At 42.5% G+C, this 20,265-nt stretch overlaps 1 protein-coding gene across 1 annotated transcript in view; it reads left to right on the forward strand.

The window, feature by feature from the left end:
* The window catches only part of NEB (nebulin), a 242,927-nt gene that overhangs the window by 198,842 nt on the left and 23,820 nt on the right, over nucleotides 1–20,265 (forward strand). The window contains exons 126-137 of the mRNA XM_015410229.1: nucleotides 1,495–1,605; nucleotides 1,740–1,844; nucleotides 2,614–2,718; nucleotides 6,671–6,775; nucleotides 10,954–11,064; nucleotides 11,478–11,588; nucleotides 11,729–11,842; nucleotides 11,940–12,044; nucleotides 12,346–12,450; nucleotides 13,145–13,249; nucleotides 14,834–14,926; nucleotides 16,940–17,032. Of these exons, the coding sequence (XP_015265715.1) occupies nucleotides 1,495–1,605; nucleotides 1,740–1,844; nucleotides 2,614–2,718; nucleotides 6,671–6,775; nucleotides 10,954–11,064; nucleotides 11,478–11,588; nucleotides 11,729–11,842; nucleotides 11,940–12,044; nucleotides 12,346–12,450; nucleotides 13,145–13,249; nucleotides 14,834–14,926; nucleotides 16,940–17,032 (1,263 nt within the window). The remainder of the gene's footprint in view (nucleotides 1–1,494; nucleotides 1,606–1,739; nucleotides 1,845–2,613; nucleotides 2,719–6,670; nucleotides 6,776–10,953; nucleotides 11,065–11,477; nucleotides 11,589–11,728; nucleotides 11,843–11,939; nucleotides 12,045–12,345; nucleotides 12,451–13,144; nucleotides 13,250–14,833; nucleotides 14,927–16,939; nucleotides 17,033–20,265) is intronic.

The following is a 20,265-nucleotide window of genomic DNA, read 5'->3' on the forward strand; positions in this document are numbered from 1 at the left end:
AAGCCGGACTGAAGTGGATCCAGGACAGAAGCGTCATCCAGAAAGCCCTGAAGCTGTACCGCCACCGCCTCTCGATCAATTTGCCCAAATAGGGCAAATTAGACACCGGCCGATAGTTGGCCAAAACGGTCGGGTCTAGAGTTGGTTTCTTCAAGAGAGGGCGGACCATCGCTTCCTTGAGTACCGCAGGGAACCGTCCCTCCACGAGGGACTTGTTAACAATCTCCCTTGCGGCACCTCGAAACCCCTCGTGGCCTGCCTTAATAAGCCAGGAAGGGCACGGATCCAAGGAGCATGTGGTTGGGCGTACAGTTACGAGCAATCTGTCAGCTTCCTCCAGCCATTCTATTGGATACATCGGCATTGGCATAGGCTAGCAAAAATATAATCTTCTCTGGGACTGAGTAAAAGCTTAAAACTGATAAAATACCAGATAAAAATTTTGACCTAGGCTGGGAGTACAATGAGCAATCAAAAATGTAATGGGAGAGATCCTCAATAGCAGAAGAGCCACAAATACATAAACGCTGTGCCTTGGGTGTTCTACTATAGCGGCTGACCAATACGGCCGTAGACATTGATTCAAAGCGCAGAGATGTAAAAGCTGCTCTAAGGTTATGATTATCGATATTAACCAGATAAGGTGATCTAAAATGATCATTCTTAAATGATTTAAACCAGGTAGCAGACTGTGTTTTTAAAATTAAGTGTCTATCTAGCAAAGCATCATGTTTAAATACCCATTCTCTGAGATCTGAGTTATTTGTTGAGGAACTAAGGAGGTCGTCAGGAATGGAATATCTTAGTAGTAGGTTATTGAGAAAACAAGAACGATCTAAGTCTTTAGATAGCATTGAATTAAAGGCCGGTTGGCTAAACGAATCAGTGCTAGCAGCTCTGATTTTCTTCCAAGATTTTAGAATCGCAAGATACACTCGCGCCCTTAGAGAAGGCAGACCAGTTTCTGCTCTCATCAGGGCAACTGGTGTTCCCTTAGGAAGAGCCAAGATGCGCCTTAAAAACTGATTTTGGATTGTTTCAATACTAGTGAGTATAGGAAGCAATAATATAAAAAGTGAGCAATTATGAAGATTTTTCTATTGCCTGATTTCTTATAACAGAAAGTTAATGATAATTTTAGGCAATTTTAAAAAAATGTGCACAACCATAATTTATTTCAGGTGTTTTAGCAGCTATGGTTTGTCAAAGCCATGCCAGCTTTCTCTAAATTGTCATTAATTGAATATTTGTATACTTCAAGCATGGAGCTGAAACATAAACATGAATGAAAGAGGCAAATGTCACCTTGTCAATGAGGTGTGTGATGATTTCTTTCCAGCAGTACCTTTGGTCCTATCTTCTGTACTCATGGCCTGCATCTTTGAGCCAACCTGCTTGTAGTCAAGCTCCCTTTTGTGGGCCTCTCTTTTGGCACCAGTTAAGCAAAAAAAATCCAGGACAGGTTGTAATAATGCTTGTTCTCTTGGAATTTAGATAAAATACAAAGAGAACTTTGACAAGGAGAAGGGAAAGAAGCCACATTATGACCTGAAGGACAGCAAGATTTACAAGACCCTACAAGATGCTCATCACATTGCTAGTGAGGTATGTCTGATTCATTAACCTTTCAGCATAGCTTTGATGGAAAGTTGAATTACCTGGGGGCTTGCTTTATGTCCCCCGCAGGTGAGAGTTCTCAGTACTGTTTACACAAATTGATTTTTCTTTTCTCCTTGCAGATTAAATATAAGGCAGACCTCAAGAAACTTCACAAGCCAGTGACAGATATGTCTGAATCCCTCTCGATGAATCATGTCCTGAGCACCAGCCAGCTTGCCAGTTCCGTAAGTCCCCCAGAGAAGTCTACATCTATTTAACATTATGTCATTCTACCTTTCTGAGATAATCTCTGCTAACAACTTCTGTAACAGCTTTCCTCCTTGACTGTTCCTAGGAAATCACCTGGTAGTGATCTCTTCTCTGCTGCCTAATGATTCTACTCCACGTAGATTAGTTACATTAATACCTTTAGTCTCTCAATAATTTTCTATTAGCTGTAGAATTCTGAATGTTGTAAAACTTCTAACCAAATCTTAATGGCATTTTTTGTACATTTTTAACTTGTGGTTTTGACTAACAGAAATACCACTTTTCACTGGTTTTCACAATTTTCTTTTTACTTTTACTACTCTTTGAAAATTTCTTTGGTAACTGAAATAAACCTTTTAAAATTATTCTGCTTTTTCTTGAGTTTCTCATCATACGGCTGTTTTGTACAGAATGAGGAATGCACTAACGCAAGAAGATATAAGTAATGCCCCCAGTTTTACCCCTGTTTTATACTCACTTTTCTCTTTTAAAGGAAATGATTTGAGAATGGTTTTTTTGTTTTTGTTTTTGTCTTGTTTAATGCAAAATCTTGGCCCTTTTTATATGATTCAGCATTACAATACCTTTCTGGCTGGGGTTTTATTTTTCATTTTCATTTTCTTTTGTTTTTGTTTGTATTTCTGATTTCTACCTTTCTGTTGAAATGTTTGGATTAGCTGAAAATATAAACCTGATCTAGTTAGGATTTTTATTATTGAGGTAGTTCTGACACTTTCCCTTTAGTATCAGTACAAGAAGCAGTATGAGAAGAGTAAGGGTCACTACCATGTGGTTCCAGATAACCTTGAACAGGTCCATCTAAAGGAGGCTTCAGAACTTCAGAGCCAAGTAAGTCAGATGATCAGTATTTCTCATTTTTGGTATTTCTAATTCTTGTTTATCTTAAGGACTTATAGCCAACCTTTCATTCAAATTGGAGCTGGCAGTTTACTATAGATTAAAAACAATACAAAAATGATGTTTTCGGGTGAAACTTGGATCTTGTTAGCCAAATTGTTTCCTGTGTCTGGCCTTTTACATGTGGAGAATCTTGTACATGTGTAGAGCCATAAACATACTGTGGGGCAAATACCTGGGAGTGTCCAGTCCATTGTATACATGGATCTCAAGTAACAGGAAAAAGTAACAGGAAACACTTTATGATCTTTATTCCCCTATCAAGATACAGAACTGAAATTTGAATCAAGAGAAAGCAAAAAGGCAATATTGCACCACTAAGTTGTATATGGTAGCCAAATAAACCTCGTGTATAATATATTGGAGATGCCTACGTGGAAAGGGAAAGAGAAAAAAATATTATGTTGCCTGTCCTGAAGAAGACTCTCTAATATGGTTAGGTCTGAGGGCAAGGAAGGCTGCTCTGGGAACACAGCTAACTACTGGGATGGGGTGTCTTATCTCAGCAGTGGATGATGATACCAATGACCATGATTTCAGATGATGGTACCAATGGCCATGATCTCAGCAGTGGCAGAGGCTGTGGGTCTGGGACATCCCTTTTATGTGTTTAGAATTGCCTGGGCTTTGGTGGGGGACTTGTATTATTGGCCAAATCCCATGTAAAGTTCAGCTGCAGCAGAGACTGGTCTAGGGTGATAATTCTAAATCCTTATTGGATTATTCACATTTCTGAGGGAGCAGGGGGAAATGTGTATCTAGGGGGAAGTGGAGGTCCAAATATGGGCATGATAGGTGAGGCAACAGGGGCAGCAGAACCATTTAAATGGGATGAGTGAATTACTTTGGCGGTGGGCCAGCTAAGGTTGGTCTGACAAGGGCCAAGCAGTAGCTTGACTGCCTTTCCTGGGCTTGTGATTGAATGGCTGGAGAGGGTTGTATTCTAATGGGAACTCTGTGAGGCAGCTCTGGAGGCTTGGACCAAAGGCCTTTGATCAATCTGCTTCTTGGAACTTTCAGACAGTTGGGCTGCTCCCAGCTGAGAGTATCCAGAGGACTTCCTGCCAGTCTCAGGGGCCCTGTTTTTTCTCTTTTAAAACCAGAGGATTTTGGGGGTAATTATAGAGATTCCTGTATGGGAGTGGGCTCATAGGTAACACTTCTAGCTCATCTGTTGATGGAGGAGGGCCTAAGAGAGACATTAGGTACACATCATGTTAAAGCCTCCTCTCTTCCCCTGCTGGCATACCTGCTGATGTTGTCCTTACAGGGCCCATCGTGCGCCCAAGGGAAATAACCCCCAAGAAGGACCTCCAGAAAGAACCAATTTTTTGTATTATTCACCTTTGATGGACTCTTTGCTTCATATGTTCAGTTACACAATGAGGAATTTCAGACAGACGATATAATCCGGAAGAGGAACAGTTCCCAAACGGTTTCTGGTCTGTCATTTCAGACAGAACCATTTTAGAACCGATTCCCTACTGGAATATATTTGTAATTTCAGACACAAACGCTTCTGTCCTGTTTAGGAAACGGGGCTGAAGCGTTTTACCTGTCAACCGCTTCCAAGTAGTCTTCAGTTTTCTCTCCCGGTTCCGATGCGCTTTCTCCCACCGTTTTTCTTTATCATTTTTACCTCAGAATACTGAGCAGAGTACAATAGTCCATCTGACAATAGAATTAGGATCTGTAGACAGTGAGAACTGTAATTAACAAAAGGTGATTAAGGCTATCTGAGAATTAAACTCCCTTTTGAATAAACTATGCACTTTGCTTAGTGTGCACCTGTACTACAAATGAGAAAACAGGATACTGTAGTTGTGTAGAGGTGCTTAGAATTCTCAGCTTAAAATTAAAAACTGGTTCACAGAATTAAATGTTAGATTTCCTTGAAGTAAACCAAAACATTCAACCTATTTAGTTTCAGCTTATGTCTATCGTTACTTGCTGATAAAGTATAACTGCCTATACCAGATTAACAGAGCAATCCTGAGGCATGCCTGCACTGTGGCAGCTGGCTGCCACGTGACCACAGCAGTGCTAGTCTATTCCCTAAGGCCATAATTTATGCATGTGGCAAGGGTATGGAGTCCAGCATCCATCTCAGTCAGGGGGCGGAGAGGGGTGGGCCACAGGAGTTCCACTCGTTTTCAGGAGCACATCCTGCCTCCTTAAAGGGGCTAATTCCTGTCATCAGATCCAGACACCTGATAGTTGGGAAGGGGCTTGAGCTGTCCATTGCTGAGGACACTCCTGCACTGCCTCTGCCAGTGGTGGAGCAGGAGAGGCGGCCACCAGAGTGGACTGAGATGTGGGGGCATACCATCACATCCCCCACTTCCCTCGGTGGAGCAGAGGTGGTTTTGGACTGGAATGACTATCATTTCACTCTGGGCTCTGTGATTCCTGTCCCAGAGCAATCAGTGCCTACAGACTGTCATTCCAGATCCATTCTGCATGCATCATTACTTCCATGTGTAGTGATGTAGTTGTAACATCTGGCAATGGAAACCATGCAAGTCATTTGATGTTTCTGCATGCCAGTAGGTCCAATGGGCATACCCCACCCCCTCCAAATACATCAAGTCCACCCACTGCATTGGCTCCCCCACAGCCGTTGACTCCAGGGACCATTATGATCCCCGCCCCCTCAGTGTTACCTTCACAGATGTCTTCCACCTGGGTTGCAGAAGCCTCCCTTCCTGGAGTGGGAACACAGTTATGAATGTTGTCCATTCACTCAATTTCTTTCTGACCTTTCTCCCCCAGGTGGCTGACATCATTCCCCTCTTCTCCATTTCACATTCACAACAACCCCATGAGGTTGGTTAAGCTGAGGGTGTGCATTTGACCCAATGCCACCCACCTAGCTTCCATGGTACAAGTGGGGAATGGAATCTGGGTCTCCCAGATCTAGCCTCAAGCTTGAACCTCCCCTCTTCACAAAGCAGCCTGAGGAGGGATTGGGGCAGGGAGGGGGTTGGAGCTCCAGTCATGTAGTCTAAAAACCAAACAGACAGAAACACAGCTGTGGCACAACACAGACTTTACTGTGGCACAACACAGACTTTACTGAACTGCATGGCAGGGAGCTACAAAACAGAGTCCTGTGCCACGTGCCCTAACTACTGAGTTGTAAGATATCCTTGCTGATGTTTATGTAGGATGGGGGGGGCACAATTAGGGGTCTTGGCTGCTGTGGGGAGAGCGGTGGTTGGCCAAGCATGCAGTTGGCATCCTGAGCTCCTCTGAGGCTAATTGATGAGGCCGCCGCAGCAGGGAGAAGACTTGATTTTCATGTTCAATTGGTGGCTATGGGCAGCACCATGTTTTTTGCTTTCCCCCTCTGGCAGGGGGCATTCCTAGGCTGAAAGGGCTCAGGAAACCAACTAGCTCTGGCCACTCCTCAAAACTGCCCACAACCATGCCAGTGCAGGGGCCTACGCCTCAGCTGAGACAATGGGTAGCCACTGTGGCCTGCTGCTGGCGCCGATGAGTGATGGAGCGGTGCTGGGGGGTCTGTGCCATTATAAGTGGCCCTTATGATGGCGTATCTCAAACTTACGCCGACACATAGGTCAGTTGGCTCCCTGAGTGCTTTCGTCCTCCCCCCTTAGAATTACAGTGTAAGTTCTGTAATTAGTTGCTGCAACCAATTTCTTTATGAATTCAAAACAAAATTTGCCTTAAATCCAGTTCCATTTTTTTTTCTCCAAGTATCCCTGCACTGAAATCTGTAGTTTGTTATGGCTGGCTTTATAAACTGTGTGGAATGGAATCGCAGGAGTGAGAAGGAGACCTACTTTTTCTAAGGAATCCTTTCTGTTCTGTTTATAAACTGTGGTAGAACAGTGGGTAACACTTGACTCCCTCTTGACAGGTGAAATATAAGGAAAAATATGAAAAAGAAAGAGGGAAAGCCATGCTGGATTTTGAAACACCAACATACATCACTGCTAAGGAAGCGCAGCACATGCAGAGTGACGTAAGTTGCTTTATCATGGGCAGCAGACTGGCTTGATTTGGGACAATGTGAACATAATTCTTATCTTGGCTTTATGTTAACAGTCAGATTTAAATGATTACTGATAGGGATCTATCTTCATTGAAATATCTTTGAAGGGTTGGATCCAAACGTGCCATTCTGTCAGTGGAACAGCAGTTTCTTCTGTTAGCAGTGAAGAGGAGAGCAGTTTTCATGCTTACTTGCTTAAAAAATGCCTGCTGTATCAGACCAGGGGTCCATCTAGTCCAGCATCCTGTTTCCACACAGCAGCCAACCAGTGGCCCTTGAGGGACAGCAAACCAGGGCACAGAGGTTGAGGCCTTTCCTCATGCTGCCTCCTAGCACTGATAGTCAGAGGTCTGCTACCTCTGTACACGGAGGCTTCCTTCAGTAACTATGGCTAAGAACCCTTTTTAAAGCCATCTATGGTCACGGCCATCACTACCTCCTTGGCAGTGAATTTCACAGTTTAATTGTTGTCGTTCAGTCACACAGTCGAGTCCGACTCTTCGAGACTCTTTTTTGCCGTGAATTTATTTCCCAACAATTTAATCAGATACCCCTGAGTTCTACTATTATGCAAGAGGGTGAAAAAATTCCCTCCACCCACGTTTTCCACCTCACATATAATTTGATAAACCTCTGTCACTCTCCCCCTGTCTGTCTTTTTTTCTAGACTGAAAAGTTCCAGACCCTCCAGCCTTTTCTGATAGGAAATCATCTTGGTCGCCCTCTTTTGTGCTTTTCCAAGCTCTGCTTTCTGAGATACAATGACCAGAACTGTGCACAGTCAATATTCCCTCTAATTTCCCACCCCCCAAGCAGAGCAGTTCACATCCTGAGCAGAATGTAACTGCTGTAATCTTCAAATGGTCAATGGGCAGTGCAAGACCCCATGCGGCTCCAGACTGCTGCTGAGCGGGGCTTCCTGTGTAAATGAGTGGCCACTCATGCACACAGCTTAGAGGGAACACTGCACATAGTATTCCAAATCAGCTTTATACCAGAGCATTACAATATTGGCTGTTTTATTTTCAGTTCCTTTCCTAATCATTCCTAGCATGGATTCTGCCTTGTCCAACACTGCTGTATACTGGGTGGATATTTTCACCCCAAGGTCTCTTCAGTCTTAGCCTGTTCAGACTCCACCAGCATGTATTTAAAATTAGGATTTTATTTTTGTTCCAGGATGTTATCATCTTACACCCAGTGTTCCCTCTAAGCTGAGTTAGTGTGAGTTGGCTCACAGTTTTTTAGCCTCCAGCTCACACATTTTTGTCCTAGCTCAGGAAGGATGGCTCCAGAGCAAACTAATTTATGCAGTAGCCGAATCGCTCGCTCACAACTTTAACGCCAGTAGCTCACAAAGTAGATTTTTTGCTCACAAGACTCCACAGCTTAGAGGGAACATTGCTTACACCCACAGTGGATTTCATTTGTCACATTGTTGCTAGGGATGCCAAACTCCATGTGGGCCCTGGAGATCTCCTGGACTCACAGCTGATCTCCAGACTACAGAGATCTGTTCTCCTGGAGGAAACGACTGCTTTGGGGGGGGGGGACACAATAGGATTATTGCCCAGCTTTAGTCCATCCCCTCCTAAAACCCTGCCTCCCCATGCTCCACCCCCAAATCTCCAGGAATTTCCAAACCTGATGCTGACAACCCTAGTGTTTGCCAACTCACCCAGTGTAGAGAGATCCTCCTATAGCTCATCATAATTTGCCTTGGTTTTCACTCCTCCCACTGCAGATCCCCCCCCTCTCCCCTTTCTATTCCTGAAGACTCAGTGGGCTACAGCAGGAGTGGGGAGGTATAGAACTCCAGTGCTTTTGCTTTGGATCCAACTGTTTGCTTATAGTGTTACCGTACAGCATATTTTATTAGGCATGGACTTCAAATTAGAAGCTGACAAATAAAAGAAGTTTGGAAGTAGGGCTATGAAGACTGAACAATTATTTCACTTAGAATTTGTGGAATTAAGATCATTTATGCTTGCTAGTTCATGAAAACAACTACAATTTGTTGCTTTCCTGCAGCCTGCTCGAAGATTTCTTTGGTAGGTAAAAGTAGTAGGAAACAATTTCCACTAGATTCCTCCTCTATCGATCCTTGTTTGTCTTCAGTGTTATAGTATTTTCCTCCAATGGCCTGTCATTCTGTTATTTCACACAGTTTATTTCATGGCCTGTTTGAAGTTTTGGTATTGTTCTGTCCCAAAGTGAAACTTATACAGGGTGAAATACACTTGTATAAGGTATTTGGTCATAGTGTTTGGGTGGCTCCATCAGTTGTTTGAGTTCCTCTTTGCATTACACAACTACTCAGAACATTGGTGAACATTTTGAGGCAAATACTATGCATATCAAGTCCAAAGTACTGAGACAATGCACTCAATCAATACAGCTCCACAAGCCTAACAGTGCCATTCGTAGCAGAGTTATATCCTTCTAAGCCTATTACTTCAGTGGACTTCAAAGGGTTTAATTCTGTTTAGAATGGTGGTATTAGTGTGAATTTGTTCCTGGCCAAATGGTACAAGGAGTAACGTAAATGTGTCATGATATGCTCCTCTCCAGGAGTTCCACAAACCCCCACTGCCCTTGCTTTTTGTAGCTCTTGTGCCCTTATTTACAATAACCCCACAGTGCATGGGTACAGTGGACATGGAGGCAACTGAGCCCTGGATTTTCTTTTGGTAGCCAAGAGACGTCTCCCTTTTCTCTTAAGAAAATGAAGAAAAGTTGTCATGTATTTCATGGTTACATGTGTTTCCAGTGCGTTTAAATTGCACTTTTATCTGCTATTTCACAATCCAGTAGGTGCCCAGGAAAAGATGCCAAACCCAAATTGTTCCTTCCAAGTCAATACTAATTCAGAGTCAATATTTCTCTAAACTAAACTAATAGTGCTTATTAAAGGCCCACCCATATTTTTGGATGACATGGATGACCATTCTGTTTCTTCAGTTTCAACCCCTCCCCCCCAAAAAAAAATTCCAATGGTGTATGGGAGGATAGAAAGGTATTTTTTTTTTCTGTATGTGGTGTGAATTCATATCCTGTAACATATTTGTTCTTCCTACAGTAACAGTCAAGGAGCACTAAATGATAGCAATGGCAAAAATATGGCAGCTTATTGAAAAATTGACACATGGTGTGAACATCTTGTTTGTCCAAAGGCTTAGCCAGCCTTATTACTGTCACATGGCTAAAATGCCACCACTTACAATAATACAAAGCAAGAGGGGTCACAGGTGTCCAATAGGAAAACACACACAAAATCCTGTGATGAGAACATTATTAAGAAAATTTACATAATTTGTTAGACTTTATAAAATGCAAAAGATTTTGTCAACATCCTTATTTGTACAATATTGTAAATTACAAGTCCAATATAGTCCAACATGATAAGTACCCGGTATGAACTTATTTCAACTTTTACAGTCTTCCTCAAATGTAAGGCTATGTTGTTAGGAGAGGTCAGCTTCTTAATCCAGCTCAATATTGTAATAGCCTTCATAATATCCTGGAATAAACCAAGTAAATGAAAATTCATATGCAGTTGCATGAAAAAGTTATTCATTTTGTAATGATTTAATACTTAGTAAACTTACTTCTGCATTCAACAAGTGTCTATATGTGGAGCAAGCCAATAAATTCAAAAACAGCCTCCTGGATTTTGTTGGCTATGCTCTCCTAAGCACTATTAATTATAGTAGTAGCAAACCAGTCCTTTTTTCACCTGGCTAGAAGCCTTCATTTGGTGGCTGGCAAATGCTCTCTACATTAATCCAGATTTTATAAAAATTCTACTAGTTAATTCCATGCAGCTGCATGATGAGCTTCACATTCTTAAAGTAACATAACCTTATAGCAAGCTGAACCTCTGTAATTATATTCATTATTACATTGTTACATAAATATTTTATGTAACTTACAATAAGGCAAAACCTGTATAAATATTTTATGTAACTTACAATAAGGCAAAACCCTTACAAACATCACTGAGATCAAGCCTGGATGTGTAACCAGCTAACACATTCTAGCAGCACTGTAGAATAACTAGAATCTGTTCTTCTTCCTGGTGTATTTTTCACATTGTTTCGAAATAAACACTATTTTCCTTCTTTTTGTTTTCTTCCAACTCCTATTAGAAAGAATATAAAAAAGACTTTGAAGAGTCCATTAAAGGCAGAAACCTTACCGGCCTGGAGATTACACCATCTTTATTGCATGTCAAATATGCCACCAAAATAGCAAGCGAGGTAGCGCGGCTACTCTGTTGTCTTTTGCTAATAGCAACCCAACTAGTTTTCACTAATTATTCTCACCAAAGCAGCCCCCTCACTACTTTCCTTTTCAGGCTTAAACATTTACCTTAAGCATGATTTCTGTCGTATTTATGGCTTGTTCTAGTTTGTTAATGTACAAAGTCACTAATTGTTCACTGTAGTGGCATTAATGTTGGTTTTCCTGTTGGCCAAGTCAACATGGTTGTTCCATTGTATATGTTCTTTTCTTAATCAAAGTATGCTGACTTGTCTTCATTTTGTTTCTTGATAACTGGTAGACCCTTGAACACCATAACTCTGTTTGTTGCTTTAAGATAATCAGATTTTGTTTGTTTGTTTGCTTGTTTGTTTTTTCAGTTTTTCTTCTTTCTACTCTTCCTTCATAGAAAGAATACAGGAGAGATTTGGAAGAAGGTGTCAAAGGTAAAGGCCTAACTATTTTGGAAGAGACACCAGATTTACTCAGAGCAAAGAATGCAACCCATATCTTGAATGAGGTAAGGTGCACCACAGGGTGAAACTGTTCTGGGGCCTCTTATGACGCTTGTGAATCAAGGTAGATGTCTAAACATATTTCACTCTTGGTAAACACCATCCCATTTTAATGTTTCGTCTGTTTCTTGCTTTTTAACCACAGAAAGAATACAAGAAAGGTCTGGAACTGGAAATCAAAGGAAGAGGTATGACAGCTCTTGCATTGGGAACACCAGATTTTATGAGAGCAAAGAATGCCATGGACATTGCTAGCCAGGTCAGTGTCAACAGTGGGTCATCAATCTGGAATCAAGGGAACCTGCATTTGTAAACGTGGTTGTTATGCATACTTACTTGTGACCTTTCCATCACAGATTAAATATAAGCAATCTGCAGAAATGGAAAAAGCCAACTATACTACTGTTGTTGACACACCAGAGATCATTCATGCTCATCAAGTGAAGAACCTTTCAAGTCAGGTAATGACTCATGTTGACTTATATTGAAAAATTCCCTGAACTGTACCGAGTTATAGCACCGAGTGTATTACTGTACCGAGTTATAGTAAAGCCAGTCAGTGTGTCATATTCCTTCTGCTCATTAACAGTTGTTTTTGTCATGAGGTAGTCCTTTCACACAAGGTAGACATCCCAGAAAAGGTAGGTATGGTTGTTTGGTCTATTCCTCAGATGAGGAGCATTTGCATTCTAAAAATCCTCTTTTCTCTGGTTAATCCTTTATTACCATAGCAGTAAATATTTTTCCCCTTTTTCATAACAGAAAAAGTACAAGGAAGAGGCAGAGAGAACCATGTCGTATTATGTGCCTGTCCTAGATACACCAGAAATGCAGAGAGTCCGGGAGAACCAAAAGAACTTCAGCATGGTATATATATGGCTTAAAAAAAAATACTATAGCACAGCAAGCAAAGAATATTTTGAGATTAATTTGCTTTGCATGTGTAAGCCTGTGAAGTAATGTGTAAAAATGTAAGCAGATCAATGACTGGATTAGCTGTTGTTGATACTGTTTGGTGTAGTGGTTAAGTGTGTGGACTCTAATCTGGGAGAACCAGGTTTGAGTCCCCACTCCTCCACTTGCACCTGTTGATGTGACCTTGGGTCAGTCACAAGCTCTGGCACAGCTGTCCTTGAAAAAGAGCAGTTTGTATCAGAGTTCTCTCAGCCCCACCCACCTCACAGGGTGTCTGTTGTGGGGAGGGGAAGGGAAAGGAGTTTGTAAGCCGCTCTGAGACTCCAAGTGAAGGGCGGGGTATAAATCCAATCTCTTCTCTTCTTCTTCTTCTTGTAGCCAGAAGTCTTCCATGTGCTGCACTGTCAGAGAACAAGGATTAGAAACAACCCAGTAACTCCTCTTCAGGAAAACCTTAGATATGCCCAAATCCTGTTGAATTCTTGTAGCTCCATACCATATTCTGTTGAAACTAAAGACACTTGTAGGAAGAGAAACTTTACTATCACTAACCATTGTATCTTTTCAAAAAGTCAAATCCCACACAAGGAAGTCTGAATACCTCTGCAAGAACAATAAACTAAGCAGATACTTTTTTTTTTAACAGCTTCAGTATCAACAAGATATGCAGCATAGCAAAGGAAAAGTCACTGTGGTAAACGAAACACCAGAAATACTGCGAGTTAAAGAAAACCAGAAGAACTTCAGCACGGTAACTTTAGTTTGCCCCACGATTTTTCACACAGTTCTGTCATCATCATTTTTTTGTCCTAATTTTGCAAAGACCTCCACTTAAGAATCTCCCTTGATACTGTTGAAGCTCCTTGTATACTCATATATAAGAATGTGTGGAAATCAGTGGCATACCAAGGGCAGGGCAGTAGGTGCGATCTGCCCCAGGTGCAGGCAGTAGGGGGGGTGCCTGCTCCGTAGTGAGGGAGTAGGGGCATCAAGGCCCCCCAAACCCAACCCTTTTCCCTGCACCAGGAACTTGCCTGTTTAGAAAACACAAACAGTCTATTCTCTTTCCAACTGGTTTCCCCACCCCTTGATATTCTTTTTTTAAAGCCCACTCTTCTTTGAGGAAACTCCAGGCGTTGGATGGGGCTTGGGAGACACCCCAGCCACCTCTCTGCACTGGGTGCTCAATTGGTGTCCCTTACCAAATCTCAAGCACATTCCCTGCCTTTGGGGAAAAAAATCCAATCAAAGTTTTCTCTCTCCCCCCCCTACTCCTTCCACAGATATCCCCTCCAGTCTTACAGCCCCAATGCTTTGTTCTTCACTGTGTGCCCTGCCCTGGCACTCCAGGTGTTAAATACGCTAGGTACACCACTGGCAGAATCAGAGCCTTCGTCTTTTTTACTAATGTAATACTCATCAGGCAGAGCTGTTGCTGTCTCTTTCATACATGGCTGCTTGAACAGTTGCACTCTGATTCCTTTCCTGTTCAGCAACCTTTTTGTTACCCAGTAGATTAAGCTCAGCGTATCTGACAAAAGTATTTAGAAATGTTTGGCCTGATTTTGTCCATGTGGCTTTGCAGGCTATGTGCTCGTAACATAACAGGTTTGCTCTTATTTACTTAGCAGCTACATGTAATATGTTCTTGTTCTGTTCCTGTTTAGAATGTTTTGAGCATGAAGTCTCAAAATGATGCTAAGTATTGCTGCTATTATGTGATGTCTTTACTGCTTATGTTTACCTCTGGTTGTCTAACCAAAACAGTGGAGAGGCGCATGAAATGTTTCTGAGTTAAAATCGGTGCCATTACAAATTTAACTTCTACAAATAGGCTGAGTCTTGTGTACCTGAACCAGAGCATTGGAGGTACCTCTTCTCTTGCATAATGCTTTTAAAAAGCCACTATTGGAGTCTGAAGATCCTCCAGAGTAGCATTCAGTACTGTTCAAAGTTGTCACTACTCTCCTGTGGGCACTTTTGACATACCCCGGGGGCTCTCTGAATCAAACTAGAAACAGAAATTGTCAAAAACACCAAGGTGGACAAAGTCAGAATGCCTCCTTTCTTTTGATTTAGTTTCTGCTTCTCTAGATTGGCTTTGTCTTCAAAAACACCACTGAAATGAGTGTATAGTTTGGATTTTTCATTGATTAAGGATAATTTACTTGGGCACAAGCTGCTCTGAAATCAGTGGGAGTTATTCCATGTCAATACATTTATGATCAGGAAGCTAACCTGAGATCTTTCTTTCTTGAGTCTCCACTGTTTTTTAGACTTTCTCTATCAAGTGACTGTGTTGTTTTCTATGCTCAATTTTGTTGTCTTGGTTAAGATTTTATATAAAGAAGATATTGGAACAGGAACAGCTATAGAAAAGACGCCTGAGATGCAGCGAATAAAACAAACCCAGGATGCAATAAGCACGGTACAAAACCCATCAGATTTTTAACACCTGTGCTGTTCCAACTTATTAAACTTCCAGCTTTAAATAATCCTAACAACAATTGCAGAATAACATGTGAAATTCTCCATTAACTTGAAAACAATCAATGGTTTTATCATCATTCACCAAAAAATAATTTGCTAACTAGTTCTTTCTTCTGTTTTTATCTTCATAAATAAATTATTCACACAAAGAATAATCTAACATTAACATTTTCTAATTATCAACTAATTTGAAACATTTTCTGAAATATATCAAATATTATTGAGTTTATAATGATGTTCCAGATGAGTTCACAATAATAAATGTAGTTACAGTTACAATATTTAACACTGACAGCAGTTTAAAGAATTCATTTCTCTCACACATTCTCTTCTTTTTTCCTGTTCCCTCTTACTTTCCTTCCCACAATGTATGAGGTAGAATTTTTCAGAAGAAAAATTTGTTTTTGATTGTATTTTACACAATGTCCTGTTTTTTTAATGTAAAAAAGCAATGTTTTACTGAATGTTGTATATGTACCTTCACCCATGTTGGATAGAACAGGATGCCTTTAAAATATATATGATTTATGAGAGTAAGTGCTCATATTATATATTTGAGTTCTTTGAGATTTTGTGGGTTTATTTCCCTTTTCTTAGTTTCATTTAACAATAACAACACGAATATAGAATATTTATACACATACACACACACGTACACAGAGTGGAATAGTTCCAATAGGCTCTGGCACAAATCCATCTAATCATCTAATGTTAGTTATGATTCATGGATGTAACACTATATGTATACTTACTTGGAAATAACTCCCATTGAATGCAGTGGGACTTACTTTTGAGTATTCATGCATAAGATAGGCTGCAAGTGCCAATGATTGCAATGGGAATTAGTCATGAAATGTTGTCACAATAGGAAAAAAATCCATAAAACTATTGGTTCCAGGGCTCACATGGATTTGTATGCATACAGTGACTATTTCATTTTCTTTTAAGTTAGGCCAAGCTCTGTGTTTCATGGTAGATTCCCAATTGACCACACAGAGCATTCTCTTGTATATGAAAAATTCATTGTGTGCATGTGAGCTTACAGAGCTCTGGCTTTTGACCATAGCCAGGATCTTTTAAGACTGTTTGAGGGAAAGTACTTGAATTTAAGCTGATTTATTCACACTTCCCTATAGTGGACTGGCAACCTGTTTCATATGAGGTTCCAACACCACTGCAAGACACCTAATGCTGGCAATGACCATAGCAGTTGAAGTGTTGACTAGGGATGGTTACGAACCAAATTATGAACTGAAATTTGTCACGAACTGCGCCTAGTTCGTGGTTCGCAAACCTCAGTTCATGCCATCCCACCCTCATGAGCTCCCACAAACCTCCCAAGTGGGTTTGTGTGGTTTGTGTCAGTAGACACCCCGGCACCAGCAGCAGGTCTTGGAGAAGGCATTTAAAGAGACCACAGCATGCAGCCCCGTAGCTAGGGAATTCTTTGGGAGGGGGCCTTGGGGGGGGCGCCAGCTAATTAAATGGAAGTACAGTGCAGGTGGTAAGTTGGAGCACTTTGGGGGCAGCCCCATAGGGAGGGGGCCCAGAAGAAACACAAGGGGGCCAGGCCCCGTGGGCCCCATGCTAGCTACGGGCCTGTCAGCATGTCAACTGAGAATGCATTTAAAGGTTCCCTTTATATTTCAGTATTTCAGCAATCCCTAACAGGCTGAAATGGATGCAAACCATTTCAATGATCCTTCTCGCTCCACACCCCCCCCACACTTAGAATTTAAAGTTTTGAATTTCTGGGGGGTGGGTTGTTTTTTAATTTTCTGTAGATGGCAGTGTTGAAGAGAAACATTTTCACATGGGTGCATGCCAACTGTGCAAACTTCTGACATTTGTTTTCTCTGTTCTCTACTGTGAGGTGGATATGTATGTCATGTACATAAATGTAAGTCTTTACTGTTTCGTTTTGTTTTTCTAATTGTGTACAACGTTGTAGATTAAGTACAAGGAAAACATTGGAAAAGGAACTCCCATTCCTGATCTTCCTGAAGTAAAACGTGTCAAGGAGACACAGAAGCACATCAGCTCGGTAGTGGCTGATATTTTCTATGATTGTTTGTGTGAGAACAATCCAGTAACAATCATACTAAACAATATTTTCCCCCTTGCTAACATGTGCTACTATCAACAGCCTTCATCCTTAGAAGAGTGTCCCCCAAGCTTTAACCTCCAATAACTTGGAAGATTACCTTCTTGTACAACTTGAGAGGAGAATAAACATATTTAATGCTGGGCAGACAAAGAAGGAGCAAAAAGTTTTTATTTCCTAAGAGAGAAACATCCAAATGCTGTGTGTGTCAAATGTTATTGTCAGCCAATATTTGGATACTTAAATCCAGTGACTAGAGCTGTGAACAGGCAAGACAGATGTTTTTACAAACCTGAAAAGTGCCCCAGGTTTGCAGAAAAATGTGAAATCTAAAAAAAACCTCACGGGGCACTTTTAAAAAATCAAAATATTTTTTGATCAAAAATCAAAAAAACAGATTCCCTCAGTGGCTGCTGCTAGGCAACTACAGTATTCCAGACTGGGTTCTGTCAGTAAAAAGGAAGGGGGGGGGAGCAAGGCCCTTTCTAGGCCTGTTTGGGCCTTTGAGGGAGGACTTATTGAGACCAGGTCTGACTAGGGTTGCCAGCTCCAGGCTGGGAAACTCCTAGAGATTTTGTGGTACAGTCTGAGGAGGGCAGGATTGGGGAGGATAAAAATTTCAGACGAATATAATGCCATAGAGTCCGCCTTCCAAACAGCCATTTTCTCCAGGGGTACAGATCTCTGTTGTTTGGAGTTCAGTTGTAATTCTGGGAGGTCTCCAGGTTCCACCTGGAGGTTGAGAGCCTTGGGCCTGGAAGCAACGTCTGCGTGACTTGATCCCAATCAACTTGCATGCATCAACTAGGCCTGGCTGCTTGCTGTTGTTCAACAGCAGCCATCCTGTGAAAGCTAATATGGGTGTAGCAGTTAGATCTTCAGAATAGGATCCGGGAGACTCAGATTCAAATCCCCATCTGGCTGTGGAAACTCACTGGGTGATTTTAAGAACATAAGAACATAAGAGACGCCAATGTTGGATCAGGCCAAAGGCCCATCCAGTCCAACACTCTGTGTCACACAGTGGCCAGAAGTACCAGTGCCATCAGGAGGTCCAGCAGTGGGGCCAGGACATTAGAAGCCCTCCCACTGTTGACCCCCCCCCCAAGCACCCAGAAGACAGAGCATCACTTGCCCCAGAGCCCCTAGCTATACCTTGTGGCTAATAGCCACTGATGGACCTCTGCTCCATATGCTTATCTAATTCCCTTTTGAAGCCGTCCATGCTTGTAGCACCCACCACTTCCTGTGGCAGTGAATTCCATGTGTTAATCACTCTTTGGGTGAAGAAGTACTTCCTTTTATCCGTTCTAACCCGACCGCTCTGCAGTTTCATGGAGTGCCCATGAGTTCTTGTATTGTGAGAAAGGGAGAAAAGTACCTCTTTCTTTACCTGCTCTTTCCCATGCATAATCTTATAAACCTCGATCATGTCACCCCTCAGTCGTCTTTTCTCCAAGCTAAAGAGCCCTAAGCGCTTTAACCTTTCCTCATAGGGAAAGTGTTCCAACCCTTTTATCATTCGAGTTGCCCTTTTCTGCACTTTTTCCAAAGCTATAATATCCTTTTTAAGGTGTGGTGCCCAGAATCAGTCACATGGATCAGTCACATCTCCCAACTACAGAGATCAGTTCCCCTTCAGGTTGTAGGGCTGCCAAATGCCCCCCGGGGGCGGATTTCCCCCCGCTTTCGAGCCCCGAAGTCACATTTTGGATCAGTCACATACTTTCTGACTAACCTACCTCACTGAGTTGTTGTGCAGGTAAAAAGGGGGAGAGGGGAATAATGTAAGCTGCTTTGGTCCCCACTGTGGAGAAAGATGGGGTATAAATAAAGTAAATAATCAATATAGCTGAAGACGGGAGGCAAAGAAGAAGTAGGTTGGTGAATGCTGAGAAGGAGAGAATGAGGCAGGTAAAGGGGAGAGGATATGGGGGTTGCCAGGTGGAGGGAAAGGGAAAATAGTGTGGGGAGAAAGGAGGATACAGGGGAATGTGAGGTGCTACTCAAGTCCTTGAGGGGTCCCTACCAGGCAAGTGGGCCTGGCCCAGTGGCTGGCACCCATGTTCCCTCTAAGCTGAGTTAGTGCGACCTAGCTCACAGTTTTTAGCCTCCGGCTCACACATTTTTGTCTTAGCTAAGGAAGGATAGCTCCAGAGCAGACTAATTTATGCAGCAGCCAAATTGCTCACTCACAACTTTACTGCCAGTAGCTCACAAAGTAGAAATTTTGCTCACAAAGCTCCACAGCTTAGAGGAAGCATTGGCTCACACCAATGCTCCCTCCAAGCTGTGGAATTTTGTGAGCAAAAATTTTACTTTGTGAGCTACTGCCAGTAAAGTTGTGAGCAGGCGATTTGGCTACTGAATAAATTAGTTTGCTCTGGAGCCATCCTTCCTGAGCTAAGAGGCTAAAAAACTGTGAGCTAGCTCACACTCACTCAGCTTAGAGGGAACACTGGCTGGCTCCACACAACTGGGCCAGTTTTCTGAAGCAGAAGCTCTCAGTGGGAAGGGGGAGGACCTTAAGATAGAGGAGCATATGAAGGTATGGTGGCTTTTGAGTTGAAAGGCGATATGGTTGCCAACTCCAGGTTATGAAATTCCTAGAGATTAGGGAGGTAGAGTCTAGGGAAGGTGGGGTTTGAGGAGAGGAGGGATCTCAGAGGGGTATAATGCCATAGACTCCATTCTCCAAACTAGTAGTTTCCACCAGGTGAATTAGGGCTGCCAATCTCCAGGTGAGGACTGGAGATCACCCAGAATTACAAATAACAGAGATCAGTTCCCCTGGAGAATATGGCTGCTTTGGGGGGATGTATTCTATGGCATTATACCCTACTGAGGTAACTTCCCTCCCCAAACCTCACCCTCCCAAGACTCCACCCTCAAATCTCCAAGAAGTTCTCAGCTTAGAGCTGGCAACCTGATAGGGTTGCCAAATATGTTTTGGCCAGGAGCAGGGGGCTCCCGGCTGGTGTCTGGAACGTGTGCGCACGTGTAGTGCGCGCGCGCTGCGTGCACATCACCCGGAAGTGATGTCGCACGCTGGGGGCGGGGCCACGCCATTTGAGGGGAAAACTCTTTGTTTTCCCCTCAAATGGCGTGGCCCCGCCCCCAGCGTGCGACATCACTTCCGGGGGCTGCGCACGCGGGGGTGGGGTTTCGCCCGG

This window comes from Gekko japonicus, unplaced genomic scaffold, assembly GCF_001447785.1.
Source record: "Gekko japonicus isolate JY-2015 unplaced genomic scaffold, Gekko_japonicus_V1.1 scaffold1167, whole genome shotgun sequence".
Taxonomy (NCBI): domain Eukaryota; kingdom Metazoa; phylum Chordata; class Lepidosauria; order Squamata; family Gekkonidae; genus Gekko; species Gekko japonicus.